At 50.7% G+C, this 14,258-nt stretch overlaps 1 protein-coding gene across 1 annotated transcript in view; it reads left to right on the plus strand.

Annotated features, from left to right (window-relative positions):
* Positions 1-14,258, plus strand: part of MEGF6 (multiple EGF like domains 6) — a 333,315-nt gene that overhangs the window by 295,607 nt on the left and 23,450 nt on the right. Inside the window, exons 22-29 of the mRNA XM_043995996.1 lie at positions 3,853-3,981; positions 4,326-4,454; positions 4,676-4,804; positions 6,129-6,257; positions 9,718-9,849; positions 10,979-11,107; positions 12,751-12,882; positions 13,119-13,247. Coding sequence (XP_043851931.1) covers positions 3,853-3,981; positions 4,326-4,454; positions 4,676-4,804; positions 6,129-6,257; positions 9,718-9,849; positions 10,979-11,107; positions 12,751-12,882; positions 13,119-13,247 — 1,038 coding nt within the window. The remainder of the gene's footprint in view (positions 1-3,852; positions 3,982-4,325; positions 4,455-4,675; positions 4,805-6,128; positions 6,258-9,717; positions 9,850-10,978; positions 11,108-12,750; positions 12,883-13,118; positions 13,248-14,258) is intronic.

The following is a 14,258-nucleotide window of genomic DNA, read 5'->3' on the forward strand; positions in this document are numbered from 1 at the left end:
CCTGAGCCGCAGGGGTCCTAGTGTGCTGGGGAGAGACCAGAGACAGGCAGGTGAGGGGGACGCTGGGGGATTTTCCATAAGCCTCCATCTGTGTACAAAGTTCCCAATGAAGAAACTCTCAATTCAGATGGACACCTTATCAGTGATTTATAGTCTTAGACAATGGCCTACAGGGCTGAGGGAGACTGGCGCAGGGTCACTGATGATGATAACAACAATAATGATGTCAGCTAGGTGGCATCATGGAAAGAGAGCCCAGCCTGGAATCAGGAAGACTCATCTTCCCAAGTTCAAATCCAGCCTCAGACACTTGCTAGCTGTGTGACCCTGGGAAAGTCACACTTAACCTTAGTTTGCCTCAGTTTCCTCAACTGTTAAAATGGGGGTCATAATAGCACCTACCTCCCAGAGTAGTTGTGAAGTTCAAATGAGATAATAGTTGTAAATCGAGTAGCACAGAGCCTGACACATAGTAGGCATTTTATAAACGTTAACTATTATTAGCTATTATTGACATGAGCAACTCCCAGATGAGGAGACTCTACCAGTGCAGATGGGGTAACTTCTCTGCAACTTATGGCCGCTTAGAGTTTAAATGACTTACCCAGGGTCACACGGCCAAGATACGTCAGAGGAGAGACTAGAACTTCTTGGTTTCCAGGGCTGACTCAGTCTTGACTAGAGAAGTAGATGAGGGAAGGCCAAGAAGGGGGAGATAGATGGTTGAATGCACTATCTACCCCAGGCTTTCTCTCATTACTACTACTACCACTACCGCTACTGCTACTACTACTACCGCTTCTACTACTACTACTACTACCGCTACCACTACTGCTACTACTACTACCGCTTCTACTACTACTACTACTACTACTACTACTACTGCTACCGCTACTACTACTACTACCGCTACCGCTACTGCTACTACTACTACCGCTTCTACTACTACTACTACTACTACCGCTTCTACTACTACTACCACCACCACTACTACTACCACTACTTACTACTACTCCTACTATTACTACTAGTTATTACTACTACTACCACCACCACCAATAATAATAATAATAATAATAATAATAATAATAATAATAATAATAATAATAATAATAATAATAATAATATTTCTCTAGTGTTAAAAAGCTATTACCTCCCAGCAATCCTGTGAGGCAAATAGTGCAAATATCACTGTTTCCATTTTACAACTTTAGGCTGAGTGAGTTTCATATAGTCATAGAGAGAGGGTGTAGAAGAACCAGGATTGGGGGCAGCTAGGTGGTGCAGTGGATAGAGCACCAGCCCTGGATTCAGGAGGACCTGAGTTCAAACCTGGCCTCAGACACTTAACACTTACTAGCTATGTGACCCTGGGCAAGTCACTTAACCCCAATTGCCTCACAAAAAAAAAAAAAGAAGAACCAGAATTTTATCTTCTGTTCTCTCCTTCCTCTACATCTTGAGCTTTTGTTCCCATTGTATTACAAACTCTTTCTTCCAGCAGTAAGATGTTCCATGCTCTGGTGGAGAGGAAATCTAATTTAAAGTCAGGAAGATCTGAGTTCAAATTCCACCTCAGATACTTACCAGCTATGTAAATTAGCTAGGCAAATTAGTTAACCTCTCTGTGCTTCATGTTCTTCATTTGTAAAATGAGGGGGTTGGCCTGGAAGGGCCCTTTTCAGTTCTAAATCTCTGACCCTAAGATGTTATGATTGTGCTCAGTCTTCTCACTCTTCCAGCAGAGGGGCCTTTAGTCTCCCTGACCCACTGGGAGTGAGCTCAGGACCCTCACATTCCACCCTTCTCCATGACAAAGTGTGGATTTGTTCACTGCTTTCCTCTGCCTTCCCTTGTCTGTTCCCCACCTTTCCCTTTCCCTCCCTTGTTCATTTGAACTCCTTGATCCCTACTTGCTCAGGGTGGCATTAAAGGTCAATGGGGGGGGCAGCTAGGTGGCGCAGTGGATAAAGCACCCGCCCTGGAGTCAGGAGTACCTGAATTCAAATCCAGCCTCAGACACTCAACACTTACTAACTGTGTGACCCTGGGCAAGTCACTTAACCCCAATTGCCTCACACACACACACAAAAAGTAAATGGGATTGTTCTTTCCTTCCTGGAAGCTAAGGGAGTCCTCCGTCCTGGAGAGAGAGGTAAGGGCTGGAAAAGAGCCAACAGGCTCTCAGACATTATTTCATGCAGAATGAAATAATCCCAATCCTGGCCCTCCTTAGCCTATGCATGATGCCCCTGCATCAGGGAGGGAGAGAAGAGTGGTCACAAGTCGGCCACATGTGGCTTAAGCGGGTTAAGAATCTTGGAGAAAAAATATCTGTGCTTTCAGCTCCCCGTTTGCCAAAAGCAATGTATTCTTGGGCAGTGGAACATCCCAATTCCTTCCCTTTCCTGGCCTGGCAAAGGGCAGGGGAACGGGCCCCCTGCCTCAGCTCGCCGGAGGGGGAGGGAGAAACTCTGCCAGGGCGAGGAAGCCATCCAGACTGCAGTTCACAAGTTGGTGCTTTGCTCCCTTAGGGGTTTGGCTGTCGATAACTTACTCTCCTGCCAATCCTGTTGGCATCCATCGAATACCTTGAGCCTCCTGTGCAGCCTGCCATAAGTAGATACCTCGAAAGGAGCCAGGGGAAAAATGGCTAGTGCCCAAGGGGCCTCTGTTACCCTCCTCCCTGGAGGAGGTGCCCAGGGCCTCTTCTAGGGCTACTCCACTCCCCCAAACCCCTACCCCTTTCTAGCCACAGGAGGCTCAGCCAGAATACTGAGGGCTTAGGCTGTGATACCCTCTGGATCAAAGCCTGTGGGGAAGGGTCTCACTGGGCCCAGGTTCTGCTCTTCCTCACTGCCCTTTCTGCTAGACCCTTTCCCTGTTGTTTACCCCGCTCCTTCCTGTATCACTGAGAAATTGTTTGGGTGACCCCTCTGGGGTTCTGGATATCAGAAGAGGGGGAGGTGTGTCCTCCCAAGCAAACCTACATTCCTGTCTTGTTAGAGGGAGGGGAGCGGGTGACAAGGCCCCCCCCCCCAAGACTCCCAGGCAGCAGACTCTCCTCTCGCATCTGTAGGCTCCCTGGAAACCAAGCCACTGAGCTTTTCCTAAGAAAAGCCCGGCCTGTGGCTTAGCGGGGGAAGGCGTGAGGCCCCAAGGATTGGCCGACGAAATGGAGGGGGGTGGGGGGAGTTGGTCTGTCTCGGGAAGCAGGGAGGAAAGGAAGAGGGCAGGGCTTGGCTGACCTGTGCTATTCTGAGCTGGTTAGAGGCTAATCTTTTTTTTTTTTTTTTTTTTAGTGAGGCAATTGGGGTTAAGAGACTTGCCCAGGGTTGCACAGCTAGTAAGTGTTAAGTGTCTGAGGCCGGCCTTGAACTCAGGTACTCCTGACTCCAGGGCCAGTGCTCTATCCACTGCGCTACCTAGCTGCCCCTGCGCCACCTAGCTGCCCCAAGGCTAATCTTAAAAGATTATAAAAATTAGAGTTAAAGCCAGAAGGATCATTTAATCCAACCCCTGCATTTTCTATGTGAGCAAATCAAGTATAAGAGTGGTAAAATAATGAGATCACAGGTCCAGAGAGAGAAGGAGCTTTCAAGGTCATCTTGTTCCAGCCTCTTGATTTTACAGATGAGGAAACTGAGGCTCGGGAAAAACAATGACCAGCCTGTGGCCTCACAGGTGACTTATCAGTGGCCGGATTTAAATTTAAATGCTCTGACTCTTTTAGCACATCCTCGGTATCCCCACCCCCACCCCCACCCCCACCCCCACAGTCCCTGCTCATCTGGAGGAAAGTAACAGGACAGGGTCTCCCTCCTCACTGTCTGGTGACCATGTCCCATACAGAGTGCCCTGCTGGCTTTTTTGGCCTGGAGTGCCGGGGTGCTTGCCAGTGTGCCAACGGGGCTCCCTGTGATCACGTGAGCGGCAGCTGCCTCTGCCCCGCCGGCTGGATCGGCCCCAGCTGCAACCAGAGTGAGTCTAGTCCTCCCTGACCCTTGGGTTTAGCTTGGGGGATGGGGCCATGGGTCACTGGGACATCCCTGACACAGCAGGGTCGGGGAGATGAGGGGAGGAGAGGGTAGTGGGAGGCAGCAGGAGTGCCCCACGTCAGGAGAAGTTGGCCCAGGCCTCAGAGGCTGGCTAGGGATCGCCCCCCAGCTGGAGAATGGAGATGGCTGGTCAACTCTTGGCTGGCGTCTCCCTGCTTATGAGGACATGTGGCTGGTTGGCTTCAGCTGCCCCCAGCCCCAGGATGCTGGGAGTACTGATATATGGGGCCAGGGTCTCCAGAAGCTAAGCTTGCTTCTCTCTTTCAGCCTGCCCAGCTCACACCTATGGGGAGAATTGCAGCCTCTCCTGCAGCTGCTTCCACAGGGCCTCCTGCGACCCAGTCAGTGGGCAGTGCCAGTGTGCCCCTGGCTGGATGGGGCCCACCTGCCAACAAGGTAAGCTCTGGGTCCCAAGCTCACCCTCCCTACTGCCCACTGTTCACTCCAGGATAGAGGGTCCTAGGGGCTCAGAGGAGGGAGAGAAGGCGGCCACCTGCTTCATCCACAGATAGGGAAAGTTATTCCATCAGATCTTCCCCCTTCTCTCTTGTTTTCCCACCTGCCTTCTGGAGGGCGTGGTGCCAACCCCTGTCCGAGCTTCTCTCTTCTTCCTGCAGCTTGTCCGTCGGGGCTGTATGGATTGAATTGTCACCAGCATTGCCTTTGTCGGAATGGTGGCACCTGTGACCCCGTCTCAGGCCATTGCTTGTGTCCAGAGGGGTGGATCGGTCTGGCCTGTGAGCAAGGTGAACCTGAAAGAAGAGGGTCCGAGGGAGGGATGGAGTGGGGCTGGGGGCTGGGGAGGGAGCCTGGAGATTGGCTGAGTAGCTGGAGGGGCAGATGGGTCTCCCCAAAGCCTCATATGATTTTTTAAAATTTTTTACGGGGCAATGGGGTTAAGTGACTTGCCCAGGGTCACACAGCTAGTAAGTGTCAAGTGTCTGAGGCCGGATTTGAACTCAGGAACTCCTGAATCCAGGGCCGGCACTTTATCCACTGCGCCACCTAGCCGCCCCCCTCATATGATTTAATGGGCATGCAGTGTAAGTGAGTGAGTGAGTGAATGAGTGTGTGTGTGTGTGTATGTGTGTGCATGCAGGTGATAGACAACCTTGGCCTTGGAGCAAGGAGAGCCCTCTATTCAAATCCAAGCTCTGACATTTGCTAGCTATGTGACCACGAGCCAGCCTCAGTTATCCTCATCTGTAAAATGGACAATATTAGGACTTCCTGTACCAGGGGGTCAATTAGGCCAGGTATTTTATGTCCCCTAAAGAACCAGAAAAATATGAGCAGTAATTATTACAGTGGGAATTGGGTTGGCCAGGGGTGGGGGTGGGGGTGAAGGTGACACCCCTGACATTAGCAGGGGCTGGGCTGAAATCCTGAAATCGGGCACAAGCTAGAAGGGGTCTCAGAAGCCATCTCTTCCTGCCCCATCCCCCATGCTGTAGGTGGAGAAACTGAAGCCCAGAGAGATGGAGGTCACACAGGGAGTAAATATTTTGTGTTCCTCCTTCCAAGCAAACTTCAGGAGAGGCAATGGTAGAGAGGGGGAGGGGGCAGAAGGGGGGCACTGCATCTGCCTGGCCCAGTCTCCGGGGCCCTCCAGGAGATCCAGAGGTCTAGGTCATCCCATCCAATCTTCTCATTGTGTAGAAAGGACCTTTTGGCCTAGCTAGGCCATAGAGGGACCACTGGAAATCACACGGAGCACGCAGTAGGACTCCAGGCCCCTCTCTTCTCCATCCTGAAGCCCTCTACCATTAGACAGTTCCCTTTACCCTGAGCAGGAGTCTGCCATTCAAACTTGCCCCTGCCAGGGGTGCCCAGGGCCTTAGGACATGCAGAGCTTCACACTTTACAAAGTGGAGGAGGTTCACACAAGGCTCATTTCCGGTTCTGCTGACCCTACGTTCACCATACTTTTCTTCATGTTAGCTTTGAAACAAATGGGAATGGAAATGCACGGCCCTGCCACCCCCCTGTCCAGCCCTACCAGGAGCTTATTCCTGGTGAGCTGCCTCCCTGGGGCCTCCCTGACCTCTCTGATCATTCTCCCTTCCCCAGAATGCCTCCCTGGGAAGTTCGGGGCTGACTGTCAGCAGAGCTGCGACTGCTTGAATGGAGGCCGCTGCGACCGGCGCACGGGGGAGTGCACCTGCCAGGCTGGTTGGACTGGAGACCAGTGTCAGAGCCGTAAGTGACCATCACCCGGACACGCACACGGGCCACATAGTCAGAGGCACCAGCCTAGAGGAACGCATGTGTGTGCACACATGCAGATGACCCACATGAACACAGACAGATTTTCAATTCAGCACCTACTATGTGCCAAGCACCAAGGATACAAAAAAGGCAAGAGCTAGACCCTGCCCTTAAGGAGCTTACAATTTAACAGATACACATGTACACATGGAGGCAACAAGCACATATTAAGCACCTACTGTGTACTGTGCTAGGTTTGGGGGATAGAAATACAGTCAGTGAAGGAGCTTACATCCTTTTTTTTTTTTTTGTGGGGGAATGAGGGTTAAGTGACTTGCCCAGGGTCACACAGCTAGTAAGTGTCAAGTGTCTGAGGCAGGATTTGAACTCAGGTCTTCCTGAATCCAGGGCCGGTGCTTTATCCACTGCGCCACCTAGCTGCCCCCAGGAGCTTACATTCTAACAGGGGAGACAACAAGGACACTTATACAGAATCCATAAAAAGAAACGATAGATACCAGAGAAGGAGGGAGGGAGGGCACTGGTGCATGAAGGAATTGAGAAGGGCTTCGTGTCCAAGATGAGGGTTGAGCTGGACACTTAAACAAGAAAAGTGGCTTGTCTCTTGAAGGGAGGGAAGGATTCTCTGAAGCAGGGGTAAGGAGGGAATTATTCCAGATATGGGGAATAGTCAGTGCAAAGATGTGGAGATGGGAGATGGGGGGCGGGTGTGAAGAACAGAGAGAAGACGAGTTAGGCCAAATCAGAGAGTGCTGGAATGGGGAGTAATGTGCACGGAGGCTGGAAAGACAGGTGGGAGCCAGGATGTATAGAGCTTCAACTAAAGAGGAGTTCCTTTTATTAATTATAAATATTAGTTACTGATTTATATTCATCATTAGTTCATGTTTATTATATTGTTATTTGTGTCAATAAATTAAGAACTTATTCATTTAATCTAGAGGCATAGGAAGACATAAATATAGAGTTAGAAGGGACTTCAGATACTTCCCAGTCCAATCCCCCCTCCATTTACAGATGAATAAACTGAGGCCTAGGGAGGTGAATGATTTTGCTCAGGTAGGAGGCAGCATGAGAGGAGGACTATAAACCTAGGTCAGTGTTCTTTCCCCTTTGCCATAGACAAGAACAGGCATGCACAGTCACATAAGTTGGGAAAGAAGGAAGAAGGGAAGAAGGAAAGATTGGGAAGGAGGGAAGGAAGGAAGGGATGGAGGAAGGAAAGAAGGAGGAAAGAAGGGAGAGGAGGAGACAGGGAAGGAAGGAAAGGAAAGGAGAGAGAGAAGTAAGGAAGGAAGTGTGAGGGTCAAATTTAACATATGGAGAGTTAATTGAGTGGCTCACTGTAATATTGGGGTCCCAGAAACAATGAGGGATCTCTAGGTCCAAAGCTCCCTTCCCTTGGAACCGTCTGTTTAGATGTTTCTCCCAGGCCAATAAGAAAGGAGCCTAACAGCCTCTTTTCCACAAACGAATCAGGTTTTATTAATGGGAATGAAATAAACAGCAAAGGTGAAATTAATTAAATCAAAGACAAGGGAATAGGGAAAAAGAAATACAGGTAATCCTCGTAACTCTCACCTAAGTCTATACAATCCCCAAACTCACTTCCAGTTCAGCTAATTAAGAAGAGCTGGGCTTGTATGGTAACTAATCACCTGGGGTCCGTAGCTTCAATGGAAAACCAGCTTGTAGCCAGGGCCTGCAGGAATCGTCCCCGAAGGAGACTGAGGCTCCCCTCAGTGAGTGTTTACTCCTCCTCCCAAAGGGGAGGTCCTTTAAAAGTGTCTGTGGAGATTGCTGACCTCAGCAGCACACATCACTCAGGGCAGGCCAGGTGTGGCTCATCCCAGTCAGTCAGCCTAATTCTAATAATCTTACCACAGAAGGAAGGAAAGGAAAGGAGAGAGAGGGAGGGAGGGAAGGAAGGAAGGAAGGAAGGAAGGAAGGAAGGAAGGAAGGAAGGAAGGAAGGAAGGAAGGAAGGAAGGAAGGAAGGAAGGAAGGAAGGAAGGAAGGAAGGAAGGAAGGAAGGAAGGAAGGAAGGAGGAAAGAGAAAGTGAAGGAATGAGAGGTGGGAAGGAAGGAAGGAGAGTATTAAGTCTTTACTATGTGCTGGGCACTGTGCTCAGTGCTTTACAATGATCTCGTTTGATCGTCACAATAACCATGGGAGGTAGGTGCTATTATTATCCCCATTTTACAGAGAAGAAAACTGAGGCAAACAGGTCAAGTGACTTGCCCAGGGTCACACAACCAGGAAGTGCTTGAGGCTGAATTTGAGCTCAGGTCTTCCTGACTTCTGGGCTCTCTGACCACTGGGCCTCAAGTTGCTTGTAAGCACACAGCAGCAAGTCCCCTATGAGACACCCAAATGCTGTCACCTGGAAGCCCAGCCATGTGCCCCCATGCAGGCTTACACCCAAAACCACACATAGGCACAGAAACCCAGGGGGGACAAGCGCCATTACGCCTAAGGCGCATGCACACACAGGAACAGACAGCCCCTTTGTTGGTGTCTCTCTCCCTTGTGCATGTGTGCCTCCGATGTGCAGACACCAACCCAGACTCGATCTTAGTGGTGGATGTGTAAATACCTCCACCCTTGAGCCAGATGTGTCTGCCCCCAGTCTCATGCCCAGAACTGCCCACACACAGAAGGGTGTGCTCCTTCCTGCCCCCCGCTCCCCACCTCCCCTTTCATTGGTTCAGCCTGGCTGGCATTTGTGTGCTCAGAGGAAGCCTCTCCTGGGACCGTGGCCTGTCTGGCACAGCTTCTTGGGTTCCCTGGTGACTTGGTCCCAGGTCATCGGTGGGCTGGACCTCCCAGCTTCCTGCAGGCCCTGGGGCCTGGCTCTGGGCGGCTTGGCTGGCTGGGAGTGCAGGTGCAGGAAACCATCTCAGGGCACTCCCTCTACCCCGGCTGTGAGGGTGTAGCTCGGCCAGCATCAGGGGGAGGGGTCCCAGGTCCAGAGTCCTTTAAGGCCAGGCATCCCTCTCTTCTGCCTCTGGGAGTCTCCCTTTCTGATGCTGGTCAGTCCCAGCCCATGTATGGGAAGGTCCAGCCTCCGGGTGATGAGGCAGGCCGGCCTCGTGCAGAGGCCTAGATCAGCCCCAAACCTAGACTATGCCCCATGGTGGGGAAAGGGCAGGCAAAGTCCTCTGGGGGGCCTGGTGGGGGCCCCTGCCCTCCACATGCCCTGACTTCATTCAGCCCTGCCTGACTGCTGGCTTGGGCCCAGTGACTGTGCCCCAGACAGAAACCTGACCTGCTGCCCAGGGGTTTATGAAAACAAAAACCAGAGAGCATGTTCCTTCCCTCAGTCTGGAGAGCGAGATTTGGCTTGGCCCAGGAAGCCCTGAGAACAGACAGAGACCCCTTCTCCCCTTGTCCCCCTCTCCACACCCCCTGTCCCTCTGCTTTGCTGCAGCCTGTCCGGAGGGCACATTCGGGCTGCGCTGTGCTGAGCAGTGCGACTGTCGCCATGGAGTACCAGCCTGCCATGCGGTCACGGGCACCTGCCTCTGTCCCCCGGGCTGGCGGGGCCAGAGATGCGAGAAAGGTGAGAGGCCAAGGGAGGGGATGGCCTTGGGCCTGGAGATGCCAAAGGGGCCTCGCTGGGCCCAAGAGGGCTTTCCTCTTCCTCTCCTTCCCTGCTCCTCTGCCTTCCCTCCCCTCCCTCTTCCCTTTCCTCCTGCCTCCTCCTCTAATTTCTCTTCCTTTCCCTCCCATTCCTTCCCTTCTTCTCCCCTTTTCTTCCTCCCTTCTCCTCTTCCCCTTCATCCTCTCCCTTCTCTCCCCTGTCTCTTGCCCCCTTCTCCCTCCCTCCCTCCCTCTCCTCTCTCCCCTTCACTTCTCAACTCCTGCTGCCCCTTCCTCCCCTCCTTTCAGATCATGAGCCTGGAGTTACCAAACCTCCTTCATTGATAACCCCTTGGTGACTCTGGGACTTTGGGGTTAGAGCTATTACCTCGCTGGCCCTCCATTTCCTCATTTGTAAAAGGAAGCCTAGCATCTAAATGCAGATTGAACCATACTGGTTCTCTTGTTTTTCTTTTTTGCTCTGGTTCTTCTTTCACAGCATGACCAATGCAAAAATAGGTTTAATGTGATTGTACATAGAGAACCTAGATCAGATTGCGTTCTGTCTTGGGGACGGGGGAGGGAGGGAGAAAAATTTGAAACTAAAAATCTTATGAAAACAAATGTGGAAAACTATCTCTACATGGAAGTGGAAAATAATAAAATACTTTTATGATAAAAAAGTTAAAAATTCAAAATATAAAAAAAAAATTTTAAAAAGGAAGCCTAGACTGGTTTCCGGGAAGACCCATGATCCATCTCTTCTCTTCCATCTTCTCTTAATGTCCACCAACCACCCCCATTTTCATTCTCTCCCTTTGCCTTTCCCTCTTCTCCCCCAAACTTAAAAGCTGCATGGAAAGAAGTAGAGAAGAGGCTGCTGGGGGAACTGGGCAGCTAGGCCCCTCGCACTTCTATAAATCGAGCCCTTTGGGCCATGAGCTAGGATCCCCAATACCCAAACCCCCTCCTAATCCTGGCCAGGGAGGAGCCAGGGGCCCTCTATTTGACAACTCTGTCCTGCCTCCAGCCTGTTTCCTTGTCCCTGTCCTCTGCATGGTCCCCCGACCCCAAGGGGTTCTCATAGGTTCTTGCTCTCGTCTCTGCAGCCTGCCTACCAGGCTGGTTTGGAGAGGCCTGTGCCCAGCGCTGTACTTGTGCTCCTGGCATCGCCTGTAACCACATCACCGGAGAGTGCGGCTGTCCCCTCGGCTTCACCGGCCTCGGCTGTGAGCAATGTAAGCACTGGGATGGGGGCAGGAGGGGGGAGAGACTGGGGACTTCCAGATTTATAGATGAGGAAACTGAGGCACAGAACAGGTAAGTAATGTCCAAAGTCACCCACACTGAGTGAATGTTTCACTAAACAAACCCAAGATTTCTCTCCTCTATCATACCACCTCTTGATGCAGAAGACCTATAAGTAAGAGATTGTAATCAGTCTGCAGACACCCAGTTCTCTACTGGTAAGTTTCTGTACTTGGTTCTAAGGGAATCCAAAGATGGATAAGAAAAAAATAATCCCTACTCACAAGGAATTTAAATTCCTTTTTCATTCCCCATATTTTATCTCATTTATTGTTCTTGTTGTTCAGTCATTCAGTCATGACCCATGGACCATAACACAATGGGCCCTTCCATCCTCCACCATCTCCCGAGGTCTATCCAGGCTCATGCTCTTTGCTTCCATGACACCATCCATCCATCTCATCCTCTGCTGGCCCCTTCTCCTTTTGCCTTCAATCTTTCCCAACATCAGTCTCACTCTTGTCCCTCTGTCTCTGGTTGGTCCTTTCCCTATTCTATCCTCCCAGAGATAATTCAATTTTTTCTCCTACTTAACAACTTTCTGTTAAGTTTGCTGCCCGCTGGAAGTATAAACTCCTTATCCTGCAGAGGGCATTCAAGGCCTTCTGCAATCTACTCTGGCCCCTTCTTTCTTGCCCAACCCTCATATATTCCATAGGAATACGAAATGGACCTATGGTTTGATCGATAGAGAGAATTAGCAGTGAGCAAACTCCCCCATCAACAGCAGCAACAATGGGGCAGCTAGGTGGTGCAGTGGATAGAGCACCAGCCCTGGATTCAGGAGGACCTGAGTTCAAATTCGGACTCAGACACTTAACACTTACTAGCTGTGTGACTCATGCGAAGTCACTTAACCCCAATTGTCTCACCAAAACAAAAACAAAAACAAAAAACCCAGCAGCAACAATAACAACGACAAGAGGGGTGGTGGTGATTGATGATGTGATCCCTAGCATTTATACATATCATCTACTATATGTTGGATACTTTATAATTATTATCTCATTTGATCCCCACAATAATCCTGGACAGTAGGCGCTGTTATTATCCCCATTTTACATTTGAGGAAACTGAGACAAATAGAGGTTCAGTGACTTAGCCAGTAAATGTCTTTATCTGGGATAGACTCTCTCTTTTCTGACTCTGATGAAGTCCCTTCTTTCCCTTCAAGGAACCACTCTGAGGCTACCTCCTCCTTTCTCCTCCCTCCCAGTTGACATTGGTACTGCTCTCAACATATTTCTCTGGCTCTTTCCTTTGCCCTCATCACGTCCTATGTTATGTTATACTTATTTACAGATGTTTATCTCTACCCACACCTCTCCCCAATAGATGATAATTTCCTTGAGGGCTGGGAGCATGTGGTTTGTCATTTTTGCATCCCAGGTGCTTAGCCCAGTGTTCTGCACCCAGCAAGGGCAAACATTAGTTGATCTGGAGTGAAACTCTGAATGAAAATGAACAAAAAGTCATTTACGAAGTGCTTTTACTATATGTCAAACAGTTGGGTTGAATTGGCCGAGTAAGCTCAGGGACGCTTGACACACCTCATGATGTTTCCTCTCACCAGCCTGTCGGCCCGGGACCTTTGGTGTGAACTGTGGCCAGGTGTGCAAATGCTCCAATGAGAACCAGGACTGCCACCCGGTGACAGGGGAGTGCGTGTGTGCTGCTGGCTTCTACGGTAGCGGCTGCCGACTCCGTGAGTATCACCTTCTGGGGCCTGGGCACCCCTGGGCAATAGCTTCTCCTTACTTCTTTCACTAAGCCCAAGTCTAGCAGGGGCCCATGGGCTCTTTACCCCGAGGCTCCCTGCAAAGGGAAGGCCACAGAGCTTTGGGGAGCTTGGGGCCTGGCTAGGGCTAGTCCCCAGGACAATCTGGAGGAGGCTAGGCAGGTGCTGCCCACTGCCCAGCCCTCCCTCTCTTCTCTCTGCAGGATGCCCCCCTGGACGCTACGGCCCCAGCTGTGAGCGCCCGTGCACATGTCAGAACGGGGGATCCTGCGATGCCAGCACGGGCACCTGCCGCTGTCCTCCAGGATACGTTGGTGCGGACTGTGGCCTGGGTGAGTCGAGGAACCCTGATCCAGCCCTGGGGGTAGGGATGAAAAAAGACAAGCCTACCCCTGCCTTCTACTGGGATTGTGGAGGGGGGGCGGAGTGATCCCCCTGCTGACTCACAAGGATAACCCGCCCCCCCACCGCCATATGGCTAGGGGACAAAAGTGATCATGCATGCTCTGAATTTTGTAAAATCCTATGACTTCAAGCCAGAGGAGATCATAGATTTAGAACTGGACAGAAGAAGTTCTTAGAGTCCACCTAATCCACCCCTTTTATTCTGTAAGTAAGGAAACTGGGTCCCAGGGAAGAGAAGTGACTTAACTTAGCTAGGCAGTGCCACAGTGTGCAGAGGGTTAACCCTGCAGACAGGAAGACCTGAGTTCTAATGTGGCCTCAGACACTTCCTAGCTGTTTGACCCTGAGTGAGTCATTTAACCTGGGTTTGCCTCAGTTTTCTCATCTGTAGAATGAGCATAATGATAGTACCTACCTCTCAGGGTTGGTGTAAGGATCAAATGAAGTAGTATTTGTGAAGTGTTTCACACGATGCCTGGCACGTAAATGCTTATTTCCTTCCTTGCTTCATCCTTCCTTCCTTCTTTCCTCTCTTCTCTCCCTCCCTCCTTCCTACCTTCTTTCCTCCTTCCTCCCTCCCTCCCTCCCTCTTTCTTTCCTCCCTCCCTCCCTCCCTCTCTCCTTCTTTCCTTCCCTTCCCTTCCTCTCTCCCCCTTCCTTCTTTCTTTCCTCCCTCTCTCCTTCCTTCCTTCCTTTCTTCCTTCCTTTCTTCCTTCCTTCCTTCCTTCCTTCCTTCCTTCCTTCCTTCCTTCCTTCCTTCCTTCCTTCCTTCCTTCCTTCCTTCCTTCCTTCCTTCCTTCCTTCCTTCCTTCCTTCCTTCCTTCCTTCCTTCCTTCCTTCCTTCCTTCCCTAAGGTCTCATTGTAAGGATACAAGCCAGTAAATGCTCTGCTATGCCACACTGCCCCTTTCATTTTAAAGATGAAGAAACTGAGGCAC

Source organism: Dromiciops gliroides, chromosome 3 (genome assembly GCF_019393635.1).
Source record: "Dromiciops gliroides isolate mDroGli1 chromosome 3, mDroGli1.pri, whole genome shotgun sequence".
Taxonomy (NCBI): domain Eukaryota; kingdom Metazoa; phylum Chordata; class Mammalia; order Microbiotheria; family Microbiotheriidae; genus Dromiciops; species Dromiciops gliroides.